At 52.5% G+C, this 21,570-nt stretch overlaps 9 protein-coding genes across 9 annotated transcripts; 4 read left to right on the forward strand and 5 right to left on the reverse strand.

Annotated features, from left to right (window-relative positions):
• Positions 1–20: 20 nt before the first annotated feature.
• On the forward strand, positions 21–2,706 carry GLOTRDRAFT_138214 (uncharacterized protein). Its single transcript, XM_007867026.1, has 3 exons — positions 21–145; positions 218–1,371; positions 1,426–2,706. Exons 1-3 carry the CDS (start codon positions 127–129, stop codon positions 1,834–1,836), a joined length of 1,584 nt encoding a protein of 527 aa, XP_007865217.1. The 5' UTR covers positions 21–126; the 3' UTR covers positions 1,837–2,706.
• On the reverse strand, positions 1,924–3,765 carry GLOTRDRAFT_128439 (uncharacterized protein; the record flags this gene model as incomplete). Its single annotated transcript, XM_007867027.1, has 1 exon — positions 1,924–3,765. One exon carries the CDS (start codon positions 3,763–3,765, stop codon positions 1,924–1,926), a length of 1,842 nt encoding a protein of 613 aa, XP_007865218.1.
• Positions 3,766–4,904: 1,139 nt separating this feature from the next.
• GLOTRDRAFT_40536 (uncharacterized protein) lies at positions 4,905–5,245 on the reverse strand (the record flags this gene model as incomplete). Its single annotated transcript, XM_007866655.1, has 3 exons — positions 4,905–4,967; positions 5,033–5,136; positions 5,194–5,245. The coding sequence occupies 3 exons, from the start codon at positions 5,243–5,245 to the stop codon at positions 4,905–4,907; spliced, it is 219 nt and encodes a 72-aa protein (XP_007864846.1).
• A 348-nt stretch (positions 5,246–5,593) lies between these two features.
• Positions 5,594–6,528, forward strand: GLOTRDRAFT_115733 (uncharacterized protein). The gene is made up of 4 exons (XM_007867028.1): positions 5,594–5,869; positions 5,935–6,048; positions 6,109–6,205; positions 6,267–6,528. The coding sequence occupies exons 1-4, from the start codon at positions 5,686–5,688 to the stop codon at positions 6,439–6,441; spliced, it is 570 nt and encodes a 189-aa protein (XP_007865219.1). The 5' UTR covers positions 5,594–5,685; the 3' UTR covers positions 6,442–6,528.
• Positions 6,529–6,998: 470 nt separating this feature from the next.
• On the forward strand, positions 6,999–8,290 carry GLOTRDRAFT_39335 (NAD P-binding protein; the record flags this gene model as incomplete). Its single annotated transcript, XM_007866573.1, has 7 exons — positions 6,999–7,139; positions 7,212–7,378; positions 7,435–7,470; positions 7,527–7,794; positions 7,848–7,923; positions 7,985–8,040; positions 8,096–8,290. The coding sequence occupies 7 exons, from the start codon at positions 6,999–7,001 to the stop codon at positions 8,288–8,290; spliced, it is 939 nt and encodes a 312-aa protein (XP_007864764.1).
• Positions 8,291–8,570: 280 nt separating this feature from the next.
• On the reverse strand, positions 8,571–10,269 carry GLOTRDRAFT_128442 (PALP-domain-containing protein; the record flags this gene model as incomplete). The annotated part of the gene is made up of 9 exons (XM_007867029.1): positions 8,571–8,811; positions 8,874–9,190; positions 9,241–9,447; positions 9,511–9,572; positions 9,646–9,733; positions 9,783–9,824; positions 9,883–9,914; positions 9,966–10,103; positions 10,161–10,269. 9 exons carry the CDS (start codon positions 10,267–10,269, stop codon positions 8,571–8,573), a joined length of 1,236 nt encoding a protein of 411 aa, XP_007865220.1.
• Positions 10,270–11,011: 742 nt separating this feature from the next.
• Positions 11,012–11,317, forward strand: GLOTRDRAFT_128443 (uncharacterized protein; the record flags this gene model as incomplete). Its single annotated transcript, XM_007867030.1, has 2 exons — positions 11,012–11,085; positions 11,143–11,317. 2 exons carry the CDS (start codon positions 11,012–11,014, stop codon positions 11,315–11,317), a joined length of 249 nt encoding a protein of 82 aa, XP_007865221.1.
• A 2,588-nt stretch (positions 11,318–13,905) lies between these two features.
• GLOTRDRAFT_40301 (DUF676-domain-containing protein) lies at positions 13,906–15,523 on the reverse strand (the record flags this gene model as incomplete). The annotated part of the gene is made up of 7 exons (XM_007866637.1): positions 13,906–14,388; positions 14,442–14,604; positions 14,662–14,748; positions 14,802–14,859; positions 14,909–15,126; positions 15,181–15,284; positions 15,347–15,523. 7 exons carry the CDS (start codon positions 15,521–15,523, stop codon positions 13,906–13,908), a joined length of 1,290 nt encoding a protein of 429 aa, XP_007864828.1.
• A 463-nt stretch (positions 15,524–15,986) lies between these two features.
• GLOTRDRAFT_138220 (linoleate diol synthase) lies at positions 15,987–20,618 on the reverse strand (the record flags this gene model as incomplete). The annotated part of the gene is made up of 29 exons (XM_007867031.1): positions 15,987–15,995; positions 16,052–16,139; positions 16,195–16,274; positions 16,324–16,351; positions 16,403–16,482; positions 16,534–16,622; positions 16,675–16,704; positions 16,758–16,880; positions 16,935–17,100; positions 17,155–17,269; positions 17,316–17,401; positions 17,456–17,690; positions 17,741–18,155; positions 18,207–18,356; positions 18,412–18,427; positions 18,484–18,607; positions 18,664–18,726; positions 18,785–18,864; positions 18,914–19,015; positions 19,065–19,127; positions 19,182–19,418; positions 19,479–19,695; positions 19,749–19,813; positions 19,866–20,077; positions 20,138–20,219; positions 20,272–20,328; positions 20,383–20,424; positions 20,481–20,534; positions 20,586–20,618. 29 exons carry the CDS (start codon positions 20,616–20,618, stop codon positions 15,987–15,989), a joined length of 3,141 nt encoding a protein of 1,046 aa, XP_007865222.1.
• Between the last annotated feature and the right edge of the window lie 952 nt (positions 20,619–21,570).

The raw sequence follows: 21,570 nt of genomic DNA on the forward strand, positions 1-21,570 counted from the left end.
CTATATCTGATGCACAGGCTGTTCGGTGTATCTCATCCCCCCAGGCGCGACCGTTCCCCTTGCGTAGATTGATGCGCCCTCTAACATATCTCGCCATCTCCAAAGACAAGTTTCCGGCGTAGCATCATGGCGTCTTCGAGTCTCGGTGAGAGATATACTGAATTGCATGCGCGAATTGAAGTAACCGAGGTTCGGCTCTTGTCTCGACTATTCTCAGAATTCGAAGGAGGGGGGGACCACGTATTTTCTTGCTTACCACCTGAGCTTTGGCTCAAAATCGCACATCACTTATGCCCGTCCGAAGAATGGCTGAGCCATAAAGAGTCCAAGTATGCCATATCGAATATGTCTTTGGCCTGCCGATACTTCTGCGACCTTTGTCGGCCTGTTCTCTTCAGCGATATGAGGTTTACACGGAACCTTGATTTACCCCCAGACTTCCATATCAACTGGTACGACTTTGTCTTGGAAAATCATAGCACACCTGCATCGCTTGCATCATACGTCCGGTCATATATGCTATACGATTGGCGCGGTCTGTCGGAGTTCCGCAGATGGGGAGTGGACGGCCTCTCCCCTCTTCAAGACAAGCAGCTGCATCTTCAAGTTTTGTCCCTGTTGCCGCAGCTGCAGAACCTTTGTTTATCGGAGGTGGATCTCGATATTGTAGGCATGCAAGTCATATTGGACCTGCCTGCTCTTCATTCACTGGCCTTCGAACGGTGTAAATTTTTCGCCCTGGCCGATTCTATCAGAATACCATCCGTCATGGTAGCCATCAAGAAATTCACGTTTTGTGACACCCTGTCCACTATGGACGATGGTTTTGATCCCTTCATACCCGCCGTCATGGCCGCGGTTGCCTCGCCTTCCTTACGGATCTGGAAATCGGATGATCTCAGGCTTACTGGGACATTATGTCTCCTGGTAGATCCTTCATTTCTAGAGGACATGACCATCCGGGTGAATAAAGCTAAATTACCGCTGCTCTCAAAATTTCTTCTTCGGACACCCTCGATCCACAAACTTCACATCACGCATCTTCCGCACAACGTCGCTGATACATCTCACGATTTCGATTTGCCTCAAACGGGATTACCAGACCTTCGTGATCTGCAATGTCCGTTGTATTTGCTCCCCCTGTTGGTACCCAATCGGCCGATACGCCGGCTACACATAAATGGGATTGTGAACAGAGAGGTACCGAGGTCGACACGATATTTTGATATCGACCTGGCTCCACTTGCGGCCCTTGCTCAAGCAACCTCTACAATTGAAGATCTGACCGTGCCCATGACAATATATGATAACGTACGCTTGGAAGAGTACATCCCTGCTATGGATTCCTTGACAATATCTGACGATCGTGGGGTATGTTCAGCTCTCCGTTCCAGGTGCAGCGAGCTAACCGATATCGGGACGTAGCTCCCCATGAAAATCAAGAGCCACAATCCGAAAGTGAAAGGGCTGAATTGCAAGTGTTATCAGGCAGATCCGCTCGCTAATGACGGCCTTGCCGAGCAACACCTTGATCTGCGGAAGCAGAAAGAATGGCTCACCCGCTTATGCCCCGCTTTCCCCGATGCCGTTCGAATATGTGTGACGTGGTCTCATGTTCACTGGCGACGCGCAAGCCCGGGGAGCACTGTCTGGACTCCTGTGGTTGCTGAAAGGGGGGCGGCCCGGCGTTCCATCCAGGTACTTGCTGAATATCCTGACACCAGCCATGTGTCGGTCGTGGATGAAGACGGCTGTTTGGCGAAACTGTTTCTGCCCCAGGAGCTGACTCCTGCTATCCGGAAAATCTTAGGACTGGAAGACCAGGTGGGAGTTTGAAGGTTCTTGGCTCTCCGGAAAGTGCTTTCTCTCAACCTTGCTGTCCTGCTGGTACCACTGTCTGCAAACTCCTCCCGTCCCCGAATTTCAGAAACCAAATATTTTACAAACTTCTGTACAATCTGTGTGGTCCTTGTTTCGCGTGTACCAGATAACGTCTTTACCGTATTGTATTACATCCGCAAGGAAAGCTTCCGTCTTTGAGTTGTGCTCTACTACTGGTGATGTACCATCCCCGAACTCCTGTACGTGTACTTCGCAATGCGGTGGCCCATTCAGCCTGGCGCTGAAGCGGCATGCCGCCACATTATCCCTAAACTTCTCGTGTGACTCTGTTAACGTATGGGGAGTGGGTAGTCGGTCGGTGAGGACACCCAGTTCGATAGTTCCCTCTATGCCATAATTGTCATAGGTAATCCCGACCACATCTCTGACAGCCGCTGCGCCAGGCTCTTGTCGTTTAAATTCGTACACTCCCTCCGTCTTCGTGGGTTTGCATGAGTGGATCGTCGTTAATCCTAGAAAAATAGGCTGCGGTTCTCGGCCGTCATCGTGCTCGTAGAGATCGACGACGGCAGCAAGGGAAATGCCGCCGAGCACCCAGGGGTTGTGGCCCAAGATGAGACCCTGCGCAGCATACAATTCTTCCACAAAAGACCACGGAAGTTTGACTACCCGCAGTCGCCTCCTAAGCTGTGGCGAGAGATCTCCCATCTCGCAGAAGACTTTATAACATGCAGCCTGCAGAATATCCCTGGGCGCAGTCGTGGAAAGTAAATCCAAGTTACTCAGTTTGAGATGTTGCTCAGCGCCGCTTCCATTCAGAAGCTTGCTTCGCGCTGAAGCAACCGCAAAGTAAACCGCGTCCCGGGGAAGGGGGGGCTCGGACGGTGGCCAATGGGATGGGTCTATTTGGACGGTGAGCGGCCGTAACGCCAGCAATGAGCCAGTCACCGCGTATACCATGGTCGGTCGGCGACTATGGATAAGATGAGGTCGGTAGGCCCATAGGATGTATCTCACTACGAGGATTACGACCTGCATCCCGAGCCAAGCGTATGAACGCCACGATCCGGCTCTGCCTAGGAGTATGTAATTCAGCACATAGCCGACCACCGTGAACATGGTCGCTATTGCTGCGAGTAGGCGAATAAACCACAGATCTGCACTCCTCGGGGGAGGAAGGCGATTACCGTGTGATTGCCACATAATCCTGCACAGTCGACTCTTGGTTGTCGTGACGGTATCTCCAGCTTGCAGTAATCCATCTCCCTGCCGGGATCCTGCGTCAGGCAGGTATGCAAATCCCAGAGAATTTAGGTCCTGGAGGAGCATCGGTAGAATACACCCTCCCAGAAATGCTGAACCTGCTGTCATCCCCAAGGAGAGGTTCTCGGAGATGGTACCTCTGACGCTCCTCCGAAGGAGAATAATCGGGACGCAGGGGATTGCTAGCGTCAGAAGCACGAAGACTCCTCTCCCGATTGCTTCCCTCAGCGCCCTGCGTCCCGTAAAGGGACAGCGGGAGAAGCCCATAACGACTATATGGGGGCGTATCCACAACGTCGAGTCAACTTTTGCTAGACCTAGCAGCAAGTCTTCATCGTCCTCCCAAGTTGGCGGGCGCTCTGAAGGGCCTATAACGCAGGAACACGTGGCTTTCTTGGTCTTTCGGCTGGTATAAGCTCTAGCACCGCCCAGCTCCATGCCAGCGGTCTCCGCGCCTGCAAGTCCCGCCGCTATCTTCGCGTACACCCTCACCGCTCCAATAATACCGAAGATAGACCAGAACGCCGACATGCGTTCCCAGTCTGAGGACTTGGGGTCTGCTAATTTCTTCTCCACGGAGTCGGCTGCAAAGAGACTGAGTACTGCGCTCAAATCTTGGAAGTTGTTGACGATACTGGCCACGCCGTCATCCGAGCTCATAGCTGCCAGCGATGGACCCGCGGTCAGAGGGGCTGCGCGACATGGCCGGGCAGCAACTAACACGAAGAGAGACCTCAGCAACTTCATGTTCGGGAGGGGCATTGAAGAACGTTTGACGGGCATGATTCCGAAGGAGTCGCTGCGGTAGCGACCATTGGGCCAGACGGTTGTCGAAGCGGGGAGCCTTATATGTAAAATTCAAATGTGCATTGGAATCGTTTGAGTGCTAAGGAAGGTTTGAGCGCTCGAACGCAACGTCAGGCAGCAACCTCGCCGTGATGTTCTTCGGTGCTGCCTCTGCTAGCCGCCAACAAGCGTGACGCAAGAGAATAAAGGCACCCGTTAATAACGGTTAGGAGCCAATGCAGAAGTAATTATTGAGGAAGCTCTGGACTGTGAACGCAGCGAGCTGCGATGTCACTGTCAGGGATCAGCCCACCAATCAGCAACAGGTGGCGCAGTCACCTCCATCATGGCTGCTAAATTAACTATGTATTACATAGTATGTGTTTCCGCTAGGCTAATTTATCGCACAAGCTTCAGGCATCCACAGGCATCGGAATGCGATGATTGCAGTCCGTCCGTTGTTTTACACACAGTAGATTCACGCTCTGCGCATTTATTTACACAACGGGCGTGGCAACTCAGACGCATTCTGGGTTACCGGAAGATTTCAAGGCATTGCGCTCAGCGACAGTTTCTAACGGTACCATTCATTCGACTACGTATAGCATACTCGGAAGCAACCACTACCTTGAAGACTTGAACCGTACATTTTGAGCGATGATACATCCTCGCCGCCTCATGAACACCTGTCTAGTCACTAGTAATCCCTTTCAGCAAAAGGAATGTAACGGTGAATAGTCGCGTTACGTGGAAACACAAGGATACCATCAAACGGCATTGGGAAACACCTCTAAGTTAAATACCGTCCAAGGGCCGCGCTTGCTCCATTGTCGATAACGCCGGTACGACTATTTGCTAGATAATCACTGCGGCATACCTTGCCAAGCTCTGGATCTCCGAGTCAGCGTTTGACGCGAACGCCAACTCTACGGAAGACCACCTGGCTGAGCAACGTGTACAAATGGCTGCTGCCAGACATCTGACGGAAAGCTTGGTCCCCGCCGTGGCCGATTTCATCTCCCGTTGGCGGGTGAGGTGATGGAGGCGCTCTCCCTTCTGAGTTCTTGTATTACAGCCTGGAACATGCCGAAGATAAGCGCTTCGCTATGCAACTCTCAGCGCAAGCTCGGGGACCACATACAGCCAACGCCTCTGGATTAACGCCATTCTCAATCATGTTCACGCATGTAGCCAGGGTTGCCTTGTCTAGCTGCGTGTTCAAGAGCTGCGAGATCTCATGCAGGACTTAGGGTTGAAATGTCACTATCTTGAGCGAACACCATATATCGTAAATCTACGCACTGTCCAACGTCTCCTCTGCAGATCCATGCCGGGCTGTCTCCCTGGCTGACATACTGTCCGGTCGACGAATGCAGCGAGATACTCCAAGTAGGTAACAAGGTGCAGAGTCGAAAGACGGCGCGTGACCGGACGCGTCGCATTTACGGTCACAAGACAGTGACAATGATGCCTTCGACCGTTCCCACCAGTGCGCCTTGCACTCGTACAGATATCGTCCATTGAGGTACAATTCACAGAGCAGACAGGACTGGTACTCTATCTTTACGCCGACCAGCATGGATGAGAAGGCAGGAGTCGGATGATGTAATCTGGCTGACGATGCTTACACCTAGAGCCTGTCTTTGGTCAGCAGTCACCACCGGTGAATGCAGAAGATATGGCGACAATGGCGTTCTGGATACGTACAGCTTGCAGATTTATAACGGTACCTTCCCTAACCCTCGCCTGGCACGTCAGTCTGTCGCTGGCTTAACCAAATCTGGAACAGTCGCTATGAAACAGGGCTCATTGAAGTCACCTCTCGAAGGATACGAGAACGCTGAGCCTTTGCCAAACACTATCAATCCGGATGGCAAATCACTCTACAATCCTCCTGCACCGGATCGCAAGTTGTCCTCTTCATACACAGAATTCCCTCCTCCCATCGATTCCTCGAACAATGGATTCGACTTCCACAGTAAGTACACTCACCGTACTGGCTATATCTGAGCTGACCTTATTCCTCGTGTACCTGCCCGATAGTATACTATATGCAAAGCGTACCCGAGGAAATGCAGTACGCCAAAGAGCTGCATGAACGTATCCGTCGGGAGTTCCCTGAATTAAGAATCTACAAATTCTGGGACAAGCCGGTCGGTGAGTTAGCTCATAATCGACCACTTCAGAAAGTTTATTGATCCGGCTGTCTGCCCGGAGGCCCCCACCCGGTCGCCATGTTCGAGGTGAACACGTTCACGCCCCATCAGACTGGTGCGTTCTTCTCATGGCTCACTGTTTGGCGCGGTCCTTGCTCGTACGTCGTCCCGTCGAGATGTCGACCTCGATTTGAAGTCCACTCATATCTCCGCTTACAGAGTTCTGATTCACCCTACCACGGACAGTCCGTACAAGGACCACACAGAGCTCATGAGCTGGATGGGGAGACCTTGGCCCTTGTACACTGAGCCATTGAAGAAGATGGCGGGCCGAGGAACGGTTGGCCGTCTTGAAAGCGTCCAAAGTTCGGTTGCGAATGGTGCAGCTCGCTAGCAGCCATGTCCTCAGTCCTAGCTACAGTAGTGTCTTTTCAACGCTGGGTATCGAAGCAGCTGCTGGGGCAGCGGAGCTCCGCCTCCGGCATGCGCAGCTTGGTGCATTACTTTGCTTTACTGATGAGACGCTCATGTGCCTCTCGTGGATTTATGTCGCGCCGATGACACGAATTCTGTTGACAAAGTCCTTGTCATCATCTGTTACTATTGACGTGCATACGCGGCGACAGTGGGGATCCTGTATTACATGCCGAGCTCGAGCGTACGCGTTGCATCTGCGATAACTGCGAGAGGGCGGCGGCTGTGGGCTTCTGAAGGCCGCATCTGTGATCGTCATTCGATATGGTGAGATGGCAGACTTTTCCCTACAGTCACTCCCACCATCACGCTGCGCGTATAAGAATAAAGCGTGCGGTCGCGCTCCGGATCCCACAAATACCCAAGCAAGTAATACCCTCTGACCATCCGGTGCGCGACCCCAGTCCCCATTTCCTTGGAGAATCCAACACTCACCTTCGACAACTGTGTACTGGTAAAGGAACAACCAGGTCAACTATGGGTGCCTATCTATCTATGCTCACGCAGCAGATGTGGCCCGCGAAATCAAAGTTCAAAGTTGAGGATATCCCCGACTTGACAGGTAAGGTAATGATCGTCACGGGTGCCAACACTGGCATCGGGAAGGAGACAGCGAAGGTTGGTCGTTCGTGTTGATCATCATTCGGCCATTTGGCCAGGAAAGCTGATGACGCCACCTAACTGGATTAGGCCTTGCTTCAGCATAACGCAAAAGTGTACATTGCCGCGAGGAACCAGGAGAAGTCTGAGCAAGCTATCAAGGATCTCGAGCAACAAACCGGAAAGACCGCGCTTTTCTTGAAGTTGGACTTGGCCGATCTTCATTCTGTAAAAGCGGCTGCGGAGGAATTTAAGAGGTCCGTTGGGCTCATCCTCGTATAGTTCAGGCCGCTCCTGACCCGCCGAATTCTAGCAAGGAGAGCCAGCTACATGTGCTCTTCAACAATGCGTAAGCTACACAATCATTTTCCCTTGGCTCCCTTACCAACCTCCTTGCCTTTACAGTGGCGTCATGATATGCCCCATCGACCAGGTCACCGCTCAGGGGTACGACATGCAATTCGGCACCAACGTGCTTGGGCACTTTTACTTCACGAAGCTGCTCCTCCCCACTTTGCTAGAGACAGCGAAGACCGCGCCCGAGGGCAAAGTGCGCGTGATCACCACGTCATCCTCAGCACATCTGTTCTTCGGCCTCGATTTTGCAACGTTCAAGGACGGCCCGAAAAGGAGGAAGATCGATCCGGGGCGGTTGTACGCCCAGAGTAAATTCGTGCGTAGCTTGGTAGTGCGCAGGAGCCTGACTAAGCGCGTAATGTTGTTCAGGGGAATGTCGTGTTCGCGAATGAGTTGGCCCGGAGGTACGGAGATCAGGGCATTATTTCGGTGTCGCTGAACCCCGGTATGAGGCTATCAACGTCTAATCTCGAGAAGGAGGACTCGTCGCTCACCACCTCCCGTAGGAAATATCAAGAGTGACTTGCAACGCTACACCACTGGCCTACAGAGAAGAATTATCGTACGTCTACCATCACCAATTCATATTCATGCCATAACGATACGACTCCCTCCAGAACTCCATTCTGTATCCGACCCCTTACGGTGCCCTGACCCAACTCTGGGCCGGCACCTCTGCTGAGGGTCTGACTCTGAACGGTAAGTATGCGATCCCCTGGGCACGCGTCGGTCCTGCGAGGAAGGATACGGCGGACCCCGAGCTCGGGAAGGAGTTGTGGACGTGGCTGGAGGAGCAGGTCAAGGACATTTGAGCGACGTATGGGCGGGTTCGAGTCGGGCCTTGAGATTTACCTTCATGATATGATCTACAGGATAGACTCTCGTTACCTTATTCACGTAATTTTGCTTCAGAATGTGATGCCCTTCTCCAGCCAGCGCTGGTATCCCGAAAGTGACTCGAATATTAGATTAGGAAGTTCTATTCCTCAATGCGATCACCGATACATAAGCTCAATAAACGAAACTATCGTCCGTGTGTCTATGATACCTCTATAACGTTCCAAACATCGGGACCAGTAGCAGACTGTCGATTCACTGCATTCCCTCACCCATGCCTTCTTCCTTCACACCCTCCACCACCTTCTTCACCCCGTTCACAGGCGGGCGCACACTGGCGCCAGTCTCCTCGACGGTCTCCTGCACCGTCCCGTTCGCATGCCCGTTCGTCTTCGCAGGCGTACCGAGCACGCTCGCGATCTTCTGAGCCAAGGGCGTCGGCTCCGGGCTCATCGTCATCTCGAGGAACCACGGTTTGCTCATATAATTCCGAATCCTGCCATAGGACGTCAATCATCCGTACCCAACACCCTATGCCCCCTGCCAACGAGCACTCACCCGTCAGGCAACAGCACTACCACGTTCGCACCCTCCTTCTCAGCCCACCGGCACCCCTCCTCGGTGCCCTTGAGCCACTTCACTGCGCCCGCGAGCGCGCTCCCGCTCGAACCGCCCACGAGCAGGCCCTCGCTGCGCATGAGGCGCTTGACCATCGCGAACGACTCCTCGTCGCTCGTTTTCACCCACGTGTCGATCAGCCCCGGCTCGCGCGAGAGCACGTCGGGCACGAAGTCGTACCCGATGCCCTCGACGATGTAGGGGACATTCGTTGGGGTCTTGTTGAGTTCGGCCGGGAGCGCGAGGATACTGCCTTGCTGGTGGGAGGTGAGGGAATTGCTGTAAGCTGGGTGAAAAAGGAACGTACAGGATCACACGCGACGATGGTTGCGGATTTGTTGTGTGTCTTCTTGATTGCGCGGGCGATACCCGTGACTGTGCCGCCCGTCCCGGCACCGGCGACTACGACGTCGACTTGGCCGGAGGAGGGACGTTCGGGTGTGGAGGGCGTTGCAGTGACGTCTGCGATAATCTCCGGGCCCGTCGTGAGCTCGTGCGCAAGCGGGTTGTTCTCCTACAAGCAGTATGCGTCAGTGACTCGTAGTCTCGCATGCACTCAGTGGGAAGAGGTACGCACATTGCGATACTGGTCCAAAATGATCCCATACGGGATCTGCTTCTCGAGCTTCTTAGCGACACCTGTGCACAAATTGAACGGGATCGTGGAGGAATTCAGCCACGAGACGTGTGTGCAAGGAAGAGTGGGCGCTACCTATGTGGCTCTCGGGCGAGTCCCATGCGGCCTCGGTAGGCGTGCGCACGACTTCTGCGCCAAGTGCGCGGAGGGTGGCTTCTTTCTCCTGAACAGGGAGTGAGTGAGGGTAATCAGTGGGGGAGGGAGCAACGCACCAGCGACATCTTGTTGGGCATGGTGATGATCACTGAGTATCCCTTATATCTATAGTATTCAGCAACCACCCATGCGTAACTGAGGCTGACGGGTACAGACCTTGATGGCGCATGCCATAGCAAGTCCGATACCTGAGGGCCATGAGCCCCTCTGATTCTATGGTAGACAAGAGAAACACTGACCAGTATTGCCAGAAGTGGGCTCAATGACGACACTCTTGCCCGGAATCAGCTTGCCCTCTCTCTCTGCGGCTTCTACCATCGCTTTGGCGATACGGTCCTTGACGGACCCGCCAGCGGAAGTGTATTCAAGCTTGCCAACTAACAAAGTAAGTGATGAGCCTCTACTGGAAGGTCCACAATGGCCACGGCACGTACGCAGGTTACACTTTAGACCCTCTTGCTCTGCAATTTTCGACAAGCGAATGAGCGGGGTGTTGCCGACAGCGGCGAGGGCGTTGTCGAGGATTCCAGCTGGGCGAGGCATAGTGATTCTGCGCGTCGATAGATTTCTCAAGTGCTGCACGACGTTGGAGTCGAGATGATAGTCAGGACGAGAGGAGTGTTGAACTCCTGTCCGAGTGGTCTGGGTGAAAGACGGGTGGCTATATGCGACCGGGCGGATCTTGCCCGGTCCATATGCTCGTCGACGTCTGACGCGATGCCCGCGATGTGTTGCGTGAGTGCCCGCCCCTCTTGGCGGCCTCGGTCTATGATGCACTCGATTGCCAGCACATTCGAGGGCGCTCTGCAGCGTCGACTAACCTCCCGGCTAAAGCTGCTATGTCAATGCCGTCCCGATAAGGAAGGCGTTGTCTTCGCCCGTCTCCTTTGTCTCGCTGCTTTTGTCCACAATGTTCCGCTGCCGCTGCGTTGCTTGCATTCTCCCGGGCTCTCATCGTCTTCAGAGGCTGGATACACGATTATGCCGCTCTGCTCGTTACAATGGTTGATGGAGAACAAGGTGTGGCTATAACGGGACCTGAGAAGCATCGCGACCTCGCATTATTGAGACGCGCGCGCAACTCTTAAGGCCGACGAACTGTGCTCTCATCTCCCCGGACTGGTCTCCTCAACTGCCTGCGCCTATACCCTGTACCTACTATTTGGCTTTGTTCCTTCATCAATCCCCTCCTCATCCGCGTCCGAGACGCTGCCGCTGCACACCCTCCGTGCTACCCAATCCGTATAACAACCCTCACGAACTCTACGCCTCTCTCACAAACACAATGGTCCAAGTCACCTACCACGCTCGTTTATCCGTCATCGCCGTGCCTGCCATCGAGGATCGCCCCTACAGCCGGTAAGCCCCCCTCCCCCCGCCGTCCCCCCCACTCAGCCTAAATATTGTCTCTTCCAGTCAATCGTCTTTGCGCTCCTCTCACTCAAAATCCTTCTCGCGCTCAATGGTTCGCGCCTGGAAGACCGTCACCCGCGCAGTCCGCAGCCCACGCCGTGCCTCCATCCTCCCCGCCGACTTTGTCATCATCACCGCGCAACAGCAGGCCAAGAGGCGCAGCATCATGTTTCATTAATTTTCTAAACGATTCTAGCTCAACCCTGGTCATTCTCGGGGATGAGACGGCTCCACGACCTGATACGGACTGTCGGACGATGCACGACGTTGATCTCTCACCCCCTCCACTCTTTACGGACTCGCTACTTTACTTCCAATAGGTTAATGGGTGATATATTTCTGGGACTCTCAAGCCTTGATTGGCCTCGGATTCATACGCTATTTAGTGGACTATCTAATTGTAATACCGACTCATGTATCGTTACGCTATCGGCCTGTATCCCTCGCAATCTGTATCCTGTGTGTTGTGCCCTAAATCCCAAAACTCTTCTTTTCCTCAAAAACCTGGAGGAGACTTCTCGACGAGTCTGGCGCAAGGTGCGAGGGACACATACTGTGGCATTTGACTTGAATAGGTACATAGCAGAAAAGGTGCGACATATAGTATAATACGAAATAATGCGAGTGACCGTATCGTACACGGTAAACATTAGCGAATAACATATTAAGACCAAAAATACAGACGTGTAATGCTTGCAAGGGTGGAGGTCAGGAGGATTAGGTACGGTGCCCTGAGGCCCCACGATCTTTAGAACACCAAGAGCTGATCATAGACGTCAATAAGGATCTAAACGGGGGAGTATTCGTATGGAAACGCACCTGGACGTTCACCGTGGCACTTCACTGACCTCCATCTCCAGCACTACATCTCAGCCTCTCCCAAAGACCGACTACCTTCCATCGAACGCCTGCCCATCCGTCACCGCCATCCGCACCGCCAACAACTCCCGATCCCTCCGTGAAATAACCCCATCCCGTCTCCTCACCTCCCCAACGAGCGCCCTTGCCAGTTCCTCCCAAACCCCGATCAACCTGTCCGCCTCCTGAAGCTGCGCCCGTATCTCATCCAGGAGCTCCTCCCCTCCCTTGGCCCGCGCGCAGGACCAAGGCGCCGCCCCCAGCCGCCCAGCAACGCGGTCCACCATCGCTGCCAGCCCGCGCACGCTCTGAAGGAATGCCGCGTTCTCGACCACCGTTGCGCGCCGCTCGGCATCGGCGCTTGCGAGCCGTTCCTGTAGTTTGTCCACGGCTACGAGCGCCTCGCGGGCTTGTTGCTGCAGGCGTTCGGCTTCCTTCCAGGAATAGCCGGGGGAGTACGACGAGTTCTCCAAGCGGGTGAGAAGAGGCGGGTGTGACTGTGGCAAAGGAGCTTACCTCTTCCACCAGCGTACCATCGTCGGACGTGGCCAAGCTGAAGGACGATTCTGAAGCTAGGGACGACCTGCGAGCGTCGAAGGTACACCGGCTGGACGATGCATCTGTGTACGGGGACAATCTACGCGAGTCCACAGCCGGGAAGCCAGGGCTCCGATACGCGTGCTGAGAATCGTCGAGAGAAAACTCTGCATTCGTCTCTATGAGCATGTCCGCAACCGCATGTGCTTCAGCATCACTATCAGACCCTTCGAGTTCAGCTTGCTTCCCCAGTTTACGCTTAAGTCTTAACAGGTCCCGCACAACCTCACCGCACATTAGTCAGTACATGGCATTCAACCGGAAACACTAGTCGAGCTCACCTGTAGCTTCTTCGTGGTTTTGTTACGCTCTTTCGTCGAAATGTTGGAAGGGCGATACCATTTCTTCGAGCCTTGAGTGAGGTGTAGTCCTCGCCATTTCTTCCGAATCTCACGGAAACTAGGATGAGAAGCCAGTCAGTCGCACTCTCAAGCACCTCGTCTTCCTGGCTCACATTCGCTTGGCATATTTTGTGATGTGGACCCCGTCGTAATTGAGACTTCCTTGAATACTAGATTATTAGCATGCTCAACATGTTTGTCCCTTGGTTAATACCTTCTTGAGCATCGTCGGCTGGATGGGAACTCTTCCTCCGTCGTGTATGGGCCTTGGGACCCGCTGGAGAGGAAGATAACCCTGTATCGTGAATGAGAAGTCAACTCTACAGACCAGCAGTACATGAGACTCACGTTGGATCTTATCAGGGCGAGCTCGTTCAGCGCCGTCATTCTCAGTAGGTTGGGCTCTCTTGCGGCTGCCAGTGCTGGACATAATTAATGGGGCACCGAAGCTAGCTATGGCGAGCGGATACAATATATATGAGGATTAGACAGACGACGCCAGGTCGTCGTATTGTCGTCTAGAGTATACGGGTCCGGTTTTGACTCTGTACGACGTAACCACGCAACCAGGGGCGGGGACGAGTCCGAGTTGTGGATCCATCGCGGCGTATAAGTAGGTCCAGCTGCAAAGTGCCAGAGCCCACTCGCACCGCAGCCTTCTCGTTCGCAGCTAATTGTCTTTAGCGACGTGACGCGTGCCGATCGCGTTAATTAGTTCCGCGTCACGTGATAGTGAGTTACGGTACCAAAGATGGAAGCCAAACAGCTTCGGGCGAGGGGACAATGGTGCGGGGACAGGATGAGAGGGCATCAAACCAGGTGAACAATAGCCACAGCTCATTAACGGCAGCGGCCATCTACCTACGACAGCGCCAAATATAAGTTACAGTCTAGAGACAAAAGAGTGTACAAAGTACCATAGTCCGTACCACAGAGAATCCATTCCTAACAAGATAGATCTATTGCAAACTCACAGGATGAAATGGTCCGCCCAATGTCTGATGACTCCCTCTCCCCGCTTGTGAAACGGGAACCGCTTGGGATCCCGGACGATAATCGTGGCATGCGAATTTCTGGTCGGGTGTATGAATGCCCTTTCTTTGCGCAAGCCAGGCAAGCTATTCAGCGCGGCGATGCGAGTCCGTTGCGCAGGGCTGAGGATAGGATAATGTGAGGACGGCTTTTGCATGGCCTGCAGTGACTCATCCTCGAGATTCTGTTCCCCGGAGCGACTGGAGTCCGATGTCAGGCCCGCATCGACCATGAACTCGCCAACGGCACCCTCCACGTCTTTTTCGACATCCGAGATCAAATGGACAAGTCTGTTCCGGTAGGACTCGTCTCTTTCGAGTAATTGGATGCGAGCTCGCGACGACTTAGAAGCGGAGGTAAACCGTATCAGCACCAGGGTTATGATCACCGGCACTAAGAACGGTAGGGCGAGGTACATCAGCTGAAAGCAAACGGCTCAGCTGTCAGCCAAGGAGAACCTCGCTAAAAACTCACGATATTGAAAGGGAAAGCGAATTGTAGCGGTGGAGGTAAGAATGGTCGAGGTTTGAGACCTGCAAACCATTCCCTGGATAGCACTGACGGCTTCGGGATGACGGGAGGCTCTGAAGGAAGGAAATACGATTTTATGATGGGATCGTACTTCTCGTCCAGTTCACTACCAAAATAACGCCTATCAATGCCGCACTTCGGACTGCCAGAAGTGAAGTCATACATCTTTATACCATTCGTCTCGTGTTCGACGAAGGGATCTTCCGGCTCAATGGCGGCCGTGATGTATGGTACTGTCAGGTCATTGACGCTAGAAGGGAACTCAACAATGGGCAGATGTATGATTTAGCGCAGAGAACGCACGCATTTGCGTAAATCCGTATATGCTGGAATTTGGCCAAAGCCTGGTAGAAGATACGATCTGGCAAACGTTAGGTAAGGCGAAACAAGAAAGTATTTAGGAGACATACTTGGATCTGCCATAACATCCAAAAGGGGTCTTCCTCTAACAGACCACTTGTCTACTCCGTAGAACTGCTCCCCCGTCCTTGACAGTAGCTTCGGTCCCAGGGCATGGGTGACGGAAGAGAAGAACGAAGAGTAGCGCAACAACCCAATATGCGGTGTCGCAACGGTGTTGAAATTGACCGGGGTCACTTCATTGAAGAAACCTCTCTGGAAAAGGATCCTGTAGTATACCCGAGTTCGAATGTTGGTCTATGGGGGGATATTCCTTGCTTACCCAATTACATATCGCGCGACCAATCCACCCAGACTGTAGCCCGTTACTGACAATCGGGAGACCTTTTTACCATCATTTTCTATTTTCTCTACCTTTGCATAGATCTACGCGACGTCTGAATACCCTGTGAAGAACAACAAGCCCCACCCAAGGAGGAATCACTTACCTCTTCCGCTACCCGTTCTCCTCCCCAATCAATTCCGTCATAAGTGGAATCGTCGCGGTTGGTCTCTGGCAGAAGCACCTCCAACTCAGCGTTACTTGACTCTTCCACGTCCTTGCGCTTATGCGTCTCGCATATTATTCGGTTCATTTCGGCCAGATGGCTGGGATTTCCCCACATACCATGAATCAAGACGAGGAGGTGCACGGAAGCCATTACAGTAGTATCCAAGTGGGTTGTTCACAATATGTCGGTTTTCTGAGAGTAGGAATAGAGAAAGGCTGTCGTGTATGGCTGGCTGCGTCTCCGCAGAGAGATCCATGCCGAATGGGAAGAGCTGACGCATCACTTCCCGAGATCGGACGCGTCGATTGGATCGGGGATCGTGGTAAGCTGTGCCATCACTTTGCGGGCCATAATTCTCCCAGGGTTTCCGCGCTTTACGGCCGTCCATACGATCCGAGTGCTTTCTCATGTCCGCCATAATGATATAGTTAGATCGCGACTGGCACTCAAAATGCAACATATGGTGTGTATAAAATGATAAACATTATCGTAGGCTATAGGGGAACCCAGGTTACGACATGGAGGACAAAACGCAGCAAACCATGCAACCGCATTTTCGCGTAGGCGGTAGGTAACTTCATTCATACTATGGCAGAATATTAATATTAGGGCTGACCAACATCGCATGTAGAACAGCACTACCTGTAGGACCATAGAGTCGGGCCAGAAGGTTACACCCCCCACCTTGAGGTACTCCCACCGCGCTGCCTGATTGGCTTCGTTCCTGTGCCTGGAGAAGTCATTAGCACAAGTTTTAAGTGGTACTTCGCCTGGGCGATATTCACCTCTGAAGCACTCCAGAATTGCCGGGAGCCCGACGCACATTCCCTAGGGTGAAGACAACTTGTAGCATCTCTGCAATGATCTAAAGAAACATGATCAGACACAGTGCGGACGCTGACACAAGCACAGACCTTCAAGGTGAGCTCCTCTCCAAGGCAGCTGAGACATGGGTGGTCAGTACGTTGCATAATGCTAGAGCATGAGCATCACTTTGTAGAGCCGTCCGCGATCAGATAGGACTCTTTCGGGCGATTCTGATTAACTTCGCCAGAGTGCTTGAAGACGGCATCCTGCCACCGGCTCTGTGAGCAAGTGAAGGTATCTCAAAGCGACAGTCTTACATTCTTGTGAGCCTTCTCCATGTCAAGGAACACTCGGTCCTTGGCTTGGACCGACAAAGTACCGATGGACTTTCCCCGACGGCAGTCACCTGTCCCGACGTTCAGTAATGTATCTTAAAGGCTTATAGGAGAGACACTCACGATACACGCCAGCGAAGGGAGGGTCGAGTCCTGCACATGGTAAGTCAAGAAGGCTTCATGGCTCATACGTCGCAAATCCTTACTGATAGCTTCACGCGCAAATGCTTGTACGACGGATTCTGCTGTGGCATCCCAGGTACTACTGTAAGGCTGTATCGTGGAGGCATGCTTCTCGTCGAGGTACGTGTTGATGACATGAGTCAACGCTGTAAGTTCCCAATGTCAGTCATGAATTTAAAAGAAGCTGAGACTAGACGTACTCTGGGAAAGCTCCACCGTCGAGCCGATGAGGACCGCGAGTATCGTGTTCGCCATCTTGTCCTGTGACCAGCCGGATGTCGAAAAGCGTTCCGCGAAAGTGCCCTTGTCGGTATTGGACTGGCCAGTGAAAATGGAAGAGATGGTGTCCCATATGCCGGACAGAAGCTGCGAGATGCTAAGCGATTCGGAATCTTTATGGTGCTGGCATCGAATACTCACAGACCCCTGGCGACTCAGACCTGAGTGAATGTGGCCCAGAAGTTCCTTCATCTGCTTTCCTACAGTATCCTGCAGGGTCAACTCCTTCGCAGGGTCGATGTCGAGGAAAAGATACCTAACCAACGGTCAAGGAGATCTCCCACCCTCAGTAAATCACTTACTCGTAGATCCCAGTGACTATGTCGTACAGCTGCTGTTCAGTGTACGGGGCATCTGGATGGTCCTTGGACCGGATGGGAATCCCAGCCTGTAGATCGTCACGGCTCAAGTACCAGAATAAAGCCATATCAAAGTGACGCACCAGCTCTGTGGCAACCCAATGAACCGGCGCATATCTCACGACATCCCGTACGATGTTAATGTTCTTAGTGTTGCTGCCGACGTTACCATACGTGTTCGTTCGTATGAGCTCAACGGTTTTGCGATTGAAGTACTTCGTGACCGCTTGCACTAATTCGGGCGTGCCAGCGAGGAAGCGGAGGAACTCCCGCTGCTCCCTGCGCCCTTGCTCCGGGTCGGATGATGCAATGAAGAAACTGGTGCAACTCAGACGTCGGCGGTTATGGTTGAAAAATCAAATCCTTACCCTTCACCCTTGATGAAAGGAGCTGCCCTGTCGACACCCACTACGACAAAGTTGTCATTGTTCAAGATCTCCTTGACGATCCTGTAATCATCAATGACAACCAGCGGCCTTTGCGTACTCGGTCTAACGAATTCGTATACATTGAGTTTGCCAAGGTTCGTCAGAACGTCCTTCATTGACTCTGGAGTCATCAGAGGGAACCAAGTATACGTGCTGTTGGGACGACATTGGTCCCCAAGCGTGCGCAGGAAGAGGCGACCCAGCATGCTGCCAAAGCCTGGGCCATTGGGATCCCTCTGACAGTCGTTGAAGCCCCAAGTAGTCAAAGCGTACGGCGTGTAATCCGCGGTGAAGAACCTGTCACCCCTTGTCAAAGCAATGGCGTCGGCCAGAATTGCTCGGCTGATGGTGTATCCTACCACAAAGTAGGTTAGAGATTTGGTAAAGGGACTTGTACTGCACTCACCTGGGCAAAGACCGGCGCCCTCAACAACGGGTTTAGCTTCCTCTGCCTGAAGACCTACATAGAGCTCTAGATTGTCGATACTATGGTAGAGCTTCTCGGCAACAGCAGCGATCGTTGGATCGGGGTTCCATTCTAAGAAACTGCTGTACGCTGAATATGACCAGGCATGAGCTACTTCGTCTGCAGTGAAATGGGATCTACGCACGTTTGAGCCCGAGGAACTAGTGAACGTTCAGTATCATGTACATTACGGGAACACAAGGACGGAATAAAGCACCTTTCGAAAGTCGTTGAGTGAGCAACAGCCCCAAGCACGACTTTGGGTAATACCCATGATTTCATTTAAGCGCATGACCTCCGGTGTGCCTCTAGCGCGGAAGGCAGCAGCGGGTTGCTCAGTCCTAAACACGTTGTCATGTCAAAGTCATGATCACAGCGACAGACCGGAGTTGCATACGAGTTTCTCAGGAAGTTTGCCAGATCCTCGTCTCTGAAGGTACCATCTTTTTGCCGTTGCAACCTGATGGTAGATATTTATCATCAAACATAAACAGCCTATGAAGTCCTGCCTTGCTCACCCGCCGAAAGTCCAATGGGAGCAGTCAGGATCCATATCGTTTTGTTTCTTTGCGACTTCCTTGAAGTCGGCGGCGGTAACCTGGGAAAGGTCAGACAACTATGGGCAGGTATTACAGAAAAGGTGTCACCTGATCCATAGGTTTGTCGGGAAACACCTGAGAAAACACCCGCTGGGTATACTGCTCATCGGCGACTGACATTGTGGCATGCCATCTGTAGAGACAATTAAACTAGTCGTGCTTGTCAGCTGAATCCCGAAGGAGCCTAGATAGTCCTCACTTCAACGCTGCAGGCATTGCCTCTTCCTCTCTCGAAGAGGGAATGATCTGATTTCCTGATGTCCTATACAAATCCATGTCAGAGCACAGAAGGGAGTTCAAACCAGGATGTATCTACCTCGAAGGGATTCAAAACCCAAGTATTCCCATCCCGAACCAATCCCAGGATATTACTGAAATAGTCTGACATGACAACCGACGCAAACCAGCTAGCATTGACGAGTCTAGCCGTTTGGAAGATGTCTTCTTCCTGTTGCAGAAGCTTCGCATTTTTCTCGGTGTCGACAGGGTCAATAGTGTCAGGATCAATATACCACCCTCTTTCATTGATTTGTAATAGCTTGCGAGCGATGTACTAGATGAAGGCCGCGTGATAAGCATTCGTCACTGAGAGAAGACATTTGCCAGAACTGACGTTGTGGTTACGGTTGAAGAGGACCAGCAGTACAGAGGTGGCGGGCGGCAGGAGTAGGAGACGATTCTCCGCGAAGACGTCCGGGTGGAGGAGGCCGCGACCATCTCGAACCCTGACCTTATTCTGTTCGTCTTGGTTATTACCGTATAACGGTGCAAGATCAACGTAAGAGGATGTCTCGTTTATATCATAGTTCTGGTGGGATGTACGGAAAATGCTTGAAGCTGGTCAGCGGTGCCGTACCGGAGCGAGCTATAGAACAACGCAAACCTGTGGATGACGAGAGCAGCAAAAGAGAAGAACAGACTAGAGAGCCCCGCAGGGTGTTTCACGAACTATCGGCCATGTCACTTTCGCCTGCTTCCTCGACAATTGAACTTTACTCACCCCGTCTCTCTTCAAGAGAACATCAAAGACGAGACCGGGGTCAGGTAGGACTCTTGTGGGAAGGAGATGTATGTCCTGTACACTCCTGGAGTACGGGGTTCCCGCTTGACCTAACTTAGGGTTATCAATGTTATTATAGGATCCATCGGCCGTGCGGAAAGCGTGTTCGGACCCGATGTATGTCACGGGAGGATGGGGCAGATCAAGGTATACTTAATGGGCGATAAATCAGCAACAAGGTTTAATAAATCATTGTAGAGGAGGAAACCTACACAGCTCTACGGTAGCATCTTGAAGCTTCTTTAGGAGGTCGCCTTGGGGCAAGCGGGACAACAGGACTAAGACGTGTTCAAGCTATATACGTCAGCGCAACTGCCGGCATGTAGCACGCCGAAGATCTACACACTAGCATCTTCCTGTCGTCTATCGCGTCGTTGTGTCTGATTGCATCGACAACCGCACCCTGCCCATTGCAGTGATTAGCCAGAGATATCGTTCCAAGCGGGAGCATGCATACCAGTGTGCTTGCATCAGGGATAAAAGATATGTCCTGCTTTATCTAATTTATCATATGTCAAGCATGCATTGTCCCGACCATGCAGGGATAAGACAAACCTTCGCGCGAAATTCCTCGACGACCCTCTCAGCATCGTCTTTCGCTCTTACAGCCTTGGAAAGCGTTAAACGAGGATAATACCGAAGTAAGCGAAAGATACGCACTGTGGCTGAAACAGTCTGCAATATAGAAGACATGTTATCTTAGTGCACTCAGTGATGCAGGCCCGGGGGTGCGTTAACCAAGGCGGCGCGCCTTTATATATCAGGAGTCGTCAATGGATTCGTCCTATGACCCCGGCAAGTATGATGCCAGGACGTCGTACTTCCATGCAAGTTAGACATGTAGACATGGGAGGCCGACTTCCCTAAACCCGAATAACAACAGTGACAGCGAGTGCAGATCTGGAAAGCTTCTCAGGCTCGTCGGGGTGTGTTGACTATCGTTGCACTTCATATTCCGCTTGAAGAGGCCGCAGTGTCCGCCGACCATCCATAAAGTATGCGAAGGTGGAAATGGGCATCGAAGTTACCTTCACTAGCAAATTCCTTTGCTGAACAACACTGAAGTCACCGATAAGCATGCAGAGTTGATCTATTACTTGAACCGAAGAAGCGTCATAATACCGTCGAGCGGAGTATACAACAGCTTCCTGATGGACCAGCCAAGGTCCAGCACGTCCCATTGACATCGCCAATGGTTGTGATGGACCTGAGTTACGGTGCACGACGGACGCTAAGTCAGACAGGTACGGAACCTTTGGCGGGTCTAAATCAACATACCAGTATAGCATTCGATGCGTGGTGCCAATGACTGTCGCGAAAGCCGAGTATGCCATTTCCGCTGCATGTCGGCCTGACAATTTTACCGACTGTCATGGTTAGAATAGTTCAACGCTCACGACGTTTCTCGGGCGGATATACTGGCCGCTAGCGTGAAAGAGGGTCGCGCGCATGCTCAGGGAACAGGAGAAGGTGAAGGGTCCACTCATAGGGCGAGAGAAGATAAACAACGCCCAAAAAAGGGCGATGTTATCGGAGGACGAGACGTTCTTCGCCTGATCACTCCGAAGTGTTGGACAAGATTGGATCAATACCTATAATAGATTACGCTACCGCAGCCATAGGTGGGACAATGAATTTGGTGGCA

This window comes from Gloeophyllum trabeum (genome assembly GCF_000344685.1).
Source record: "Gloeophyllum trabeum ATCC 11539 unplaced genomic scaffold GLOTRscaffold_00005, whole genome shotgun sequence".
Classification (NCBI taxonomy): Eukaryota; Fungi; Basidiomycota; class Agaricomycetes; order Gloeophyllales; family Gloeophyllaceae; genus Gloeophyllum; species Gloeophyllum trabeum.